Raw genomic sequence first — 5,534 nt, 5'->3', positions numbered from 1 at the left:
TAAGAACCAAAATGGTACGAACATCAATTGCACATGTTTCCAACTGAAAGGACCCAAAACAGTGAGAAGACAGTGGTACTGCAGCATGATCATAATGTGACCCAGCCATAAGTAAGACTTCCTTGAAAATGAGAAAATTCAATCAATTTTGCACATTGGACACTATATAGCTCCATTCCTTGAAATGGAGCTGAAATCCATGAACCACTGAACAAGAAACTCACAAAAATGTTACAATGCACACTTTACAAGACAATAAGCAAATACAACAGACAAACCAAGAAACTAAGAAATCTTGAAGGTGGATGTGGTCACTTATATGGAATTATACCCATGGTTTAGGTTACTTTGGATGGCACCGATAATTGCACAAGTGACAGCACCCGTGATTCTAATCATTGTGTTATACTGTATGAGAAGACAAAGATTTAGATAGCAAAGACACTGAGGAAGTAAATTAAAATGTAAAGAAGAATATAAAATACTTCATTAAGAGGTAATCCAAGAAAAAGGGATGAGGCATGTTGATACATAAGATTGGAAAATTGGGAGAGAGAGAGAGACTGCAAGTTAAAGGTTAGCCTGGAAACAAGATGAAACCAGTGCCGTCAGCTATAATGTTCAAGGGTGACCAAGTTGCAACAACAGAAAAGTCGTTGAGGCGTAGCAAATTATCAGTGCGGATAAGCACATACTGAATTTCACATAGAATTAAGAAAGGCACCACCATATGAGGCATTATGTGGTAAAAGAAGCTATTAAGAACAAGTAGCAAAACAAAATCAGTGAAAAATCAGCATATAACTATTAGCTTTTTTTATAGATTGGAGACGAATATTTACTTACATTCAATTATGCTATATGGGCTCTGCTTGTACATTGCTTTCTACGCTGAAGAATGATTGTATACAATAAAAATTTAAAATATTCCGGATGACACAAGAACAATAGTAACAAGTGGTGTCTTTTACTACTTAAGCAAGTTTTTAATTACACCATCCTGCAGCTTGTGCACATTCCCAAATGATGAACATAGCTGTACCAGAGCCTGCTGATACTCAAGTGATAGTAGTCCAGTTTGAGTCACCAACTTCATAAAGAAAAATGTTCAAGAAATCTTCAAGTATAGCTTCACATAAGCAAGTATTTTCAAGCAAGTACTGCACTATGCAACCACCATAACCATCTGATAGTCAACTAGAAGCAGTAAAAACGTTTTAAGTAACAAATCTCACCATCCGAAAAGAAGAAAGATCTTGTTCCATCTTGACGAACGTAGAAGTTTGGCCCAAGTTTGTGGCCATTTTTAAATCGAAGCATTGTGTGATCATACAGTCCATAATCTCTGAATAAGACACTTCCACCAGGTTTCAGTATCTGTCATAGACACACAAGAAGCAGAGTCACAATTCTTTCACAACGATGTACAAAGTGGGCCTACAGGAATAATTCATCTGTATTAGTCACATTCTCAGGTGAACTAACAAAAGCCAACACAAGGTCATAAGATATGGATGCATACAGCTTTATAAACAAGACTATTTATAGCAACAAAGTATTCAAATGACTCCACTACTTTTTATTTTTCTCCATTTACAAGATAAATTTCTGATATCCACATCGCTCACCAATGGAGTCTCCATCCAATTAACAAAAATTCTTTTAGATATCATGTTGAATATTTTTAAGTTATAAAATGTACACGTTTCTGAAAGCAGATAACAAAGCTAACACAGCAGATATTAATTTACTTCAAGTTCAACCTCACCACTTTGACAGAAAATATTTATCTAATCTCTCTGAATGTTCCCTAATTAAATCACCATGAATGAGATGACAACATGTCTACCATTAAATACTAACTTTATATATATTTTCTAATGCCAGCTGCATCTTGTCAGGATGAATAGCAGAAAGCACGAAGATCAGTGTTACAACATCGACGGAGTCTGCTGGTACATTCTTCAGTAAACTGTCCTTAGTTAGATCACACTGAAAGGCTTTACATCGTTCAGCATTATATAAGTGATTTTGCTTTAAAAGAAACAAACACAAGAGTAGATAAGGAATGTGTACAGAATGTTCCTATCAATTGCACTTGAAAATGTGATTAGTTCCAACAATTTTTTTAAGCATTCAACTGATATTCTAAACAGGTCATGAATTAATAGGAGCATTTGAAGAAGTTGTTAAACTTGGCAATACAAGTACTTCTCTCTGGTACCTTACACCTATGACCTCTGCTATTATACCCACCTCCCAACAATTCTCATGTCAAACCAATCTCACTATTTCATGCCACATCTTCCCTCACTTACTGTCAAGTCCAACCCCCAAGAGCAGTAACCTTGCATGCCGTCTGTGCTGCCTAATCACTCACTTGGGGCACACCCCCACCTACACCAAAAGTAACAGCTGAGTCACTCACCTATGTCTCTCTTAATATATCCTCTCTTGCATTCAAGGAGGAAAGACTCTAGAAGGGTGACATGCTGCCTGACATTCAGCTCCTCACCCCTTAAGTGGACAGTGTACTGATTGACTGCTGAATGGCTAACTGACTGTTTCCAAGCCCCTGACCAAGTAAAGATGCCCTTTAATTACTGTGCCAGACCCCTGAGCGAAGGCTAGCTCCCTTAACTTGACTGAGGCCTGCTGCCAACCACAACAGGCTTACTTGTGTCTGGGTTCAACAGCAAAGTAAGACAAAAGTAAGGCGAGACTACTATCTCTGGCTGAGGGCGGTGTAAAGTGCAAAAAGGCAAGACAAGGCAGGGATGCTATCAGCATTCAGCAATGCTCAGTGAGTGAGTGCTGTGATAGCATGTTAAGAGCCCAGAGATGGGACCAGTCCATGAGCAGTGTTCTTTCTGTAGCATTACAATGCTAGTTGCTAGTGCAGCACTGAAGTGCAGAAGCATTTTGTAAATAAGTCACAGATGTGCCACGAGGAGCCGTTAAAGGCTGACACAAATCAGATGCCGATGTCTGGGCCATGGGGCACGTGTGGCCAATGCCCATGAAGCATGCCTGGAAATGCTGGTGCCAGGTGCCCAAAATAGATGTCCTTTAGATCAAGTGGCAAACTGAACTCATTAAGTACTTGCTGTGGTTTCAAAGTCTTGTTTTCTTGACATCTAGCTTGTTTAGCAAGCTTGCAAAAATCGAAAGCTGAATATTAAATGAGGAGTAATCTCTCTTAATAATAACTTGCTGGTGTCTAGCAAGGAATCTGCTATCCTTCTTGTCACAAGCATAAAGAATGGAGGGCTCATGAGGTGTAGTAGCAGTATCCCTATCTCTGAGCCAGAAGGCCTGAGTTCAAGTCACAGCCACTCCAGAGATACATCATTACGTGCCTGAATAAGTTGACTAAACATATCAAAAAGATAGAGGGAAATACTTCTGATGCAGAGATTGGCCTTGCTGGACTTCTTGTCTGATTCTGCCACAAATCCTGCCATAGTCCACATTGCTCAAGATCCCTACAAGATTCTGCCCTACATTTCAACTATTTAATTGGTTGCAAAGAACTTTGGGACTACCTAAGGTTTTGCAAGGTCGTATATAAGTTTATTTTCTTTCAAGATTGTACATTCAGATCAATGCTGTTGAGAACTAGTTGTATCATACATTTTCTGTGCAAACCGCCTTTACTACTAAAAGTATTTCTACTGTACATGTATCGTCTGCTCTACCCTAAATATTTCAAAGATGTAAAATCAAATCAAGAAACACATTAAAGCCAATTACAAACAGTCCCATGTGTACCTTCACAAATTCTATCGCTCGAGGAGAGAAATCACACGCGTAAATGAAGACATTCAGATCATCCTCTAAAAGAGGGAATAAGCAGTTCCCAACTCCACAGCCAGCTTCCAAGACAATTAGTTTTTGATTCTCAAACTGTAAGAAGCAAACAAGCAATAATTTTTTTTAAAGAAATGAACTTTTACAGAACACTTAATATTGTTAAATGATTAACTGCACTTCATGCCAGAAAAGTGGATATATTCAGCAAGAATAGAGGAGATAACCAGGATGGTCAGGTTGGAGAATCCATAAAATGTGGAGCTGGAGGAGCGCAGCAGGTCAGAGGGCAGAGGAGCAGGAAAGTCGATGTTTCAGGTTGGGACTCTTCATCAGGGCTGGGGAGGGGGAAGGAAACTCTGAAACAAATGGTGGGGGGGGAGTAAAAGAGCGAGGCTGGGGGAAGGTAGGGGGTTGTAGAGATTTGTCAGCCCCACATCCCCCCCATTTATTTCCGACTTTCCTTCCCCCTCCCCAGTTCTGACCTGACATTTTGACTTTCCTGCTCCTCTGATGCTATCTGACCTGCTGTGTTCCTCCAGCTCCACATTTTATCAACTCTGACTTCCAGCATCTGCGGTCCTTGCTATCTCCTAGGCAGATTGGAGAAACTGATAGAAAGAAGTGGTTTCATGAGGATATTCAGACAGGTGAAGGGTCTGTCATCTGATGGATGAATGGCTGAGAGAGATGCACTGGGGGAAAAAAAATTAGAAGATCAAAGGACGCAGGGTGGAATGCAATGTTGGAAGCAAGAAAGGGGCAAGACTGAGAATGGGTTTTAAATAGATTTTGAACTTAGTCATTTTAGAGACAAGGCACTATTGGAGGTCAACAAGTAGGAAGTAATGAGCAATAGGACAGGATATGGCAACACCGTGTTGAATGAGCTATGTTTTGCTTGAATGAACCATTAATGAGTCAAATCTTTCAATCACAAAAACATATAGAAGATGTGCACTGTCAGTAGATGATGCAGACGTGCCGGTGTTGGACTGCGGTGAACAAGGTCAGAAATCACACGACACCAGGTTATAGTCCAACAGGTTTATTTGACAACACAAGCTTTTGGAGAAGAAGGACCGAGGCTCCTAAAGCCTGTGTTGTCAAATAAACCTGTTGGACTAGAACCTGGTGTCGTGTGATTTCTGACACCGTCAGGAGAGATAGACAATGTTCTACAGGTGGAAGTAGGCAATCATGACAGTGGATAAGGAATGGAGTTTTAAGTTTAACAAAGTAGCAGAACAATGAATTTTAGCAGCCACTAAGTAAATAGCTGGGAATGTGATGGTATTGTAGCTCAGGGTGCAGTAATAGAAGTCCCATGAAATGGATTCAGTTTTCTCAACGTACTACTGTAGGGCAAATTTAGCCTGATGTACCTATCGATATTTGGTGGATGTTCTGCTAAAAGATGGGAATGATATTATTGATTGTTTAGAGATAAAGCTGGAGGACTAGCACGTATATTGAAACGGATCCCAAGTCTGTGGATAATGTTTTTGTTGGTAGCATATGAACAGAGGTATTGGCAAAGACGGGACCTTAGAATATGCTTGGGATTACAACAAGTATTGGAAGGGGGTGAAAGAAGTCATTCCTGAAGATGAGATAGTAGGAACTGCCGATGCTGGAGAATCTGAGATAACAAGGTGTAGAGCTGGATGAACACAGCAGGCCAAGCAGCATCAGAGGAGCAGGAAAGCTGACGTTTCGGGTCT

The 5,534-nt window shown here is 40.2% G+C and overlaps 1 protein-coding gene across 3 annotated transcripts in view; it reads right to left on the bottom strand.

Annotated features, from left to right (window-relative positions):
- Positions 1 to 1,009: 1,009 nt before the first annotated feature.
- The window catches only part of mettl6 (methyltransferase 6, methylcytidine), a 10,466-nt gene continuing 5,941 nt past the window's right edge, over positions 1,010 to 5,534 (bottom strand). The window contains exons 3-5 of one of the 3 annotated variants that reach the window (XM_048592683.1): positions 3,772 to 3,906; positions 1,864 to 2,034; positions 1,010 to 1,377 (exon numbers count right to left, since the gene is read on the bottom strand). In XM_048592683.1, the coding sequence (XP_048448640.1) occupies positions 1,198 to 1,377; positions 1,864 to 2,034; positions 3,772 to 3,906 (486 nt within the window). In that variant the 3' untranslated portion in view covers positions 1,010 to 1,197. The remainder of the gene's footprint in view (positions 1,378 to 1,863; positions 2,035 to 3,771; positions 3,907 to 5,534) is intronic. The other 2 variants (XM_048592682.1, XM_048592681.1) reach the window with 2 other exon arrangements.

Source organism: Rhincodon typus, unplaced genomic scaffold (assembly GCF_021869965.1).
Source record: "Rhincodon typus isolate 14 unplaced genomic scaffold, sRhiTyp1.1 hic_rhity00001661, whole genome shotgun sequence".
Lineage (NCBI taxonomy): Eukaryota > Metazoa > Chordata > Chondrichthyes > Orectolobiformes > Rhincodontidae > Rhincodon > Rhincodon typus.
Note: the sequence above shows the minus strand (reverse complement) of the source record. Positions and strands in the feature narration are given on the sequence as shown.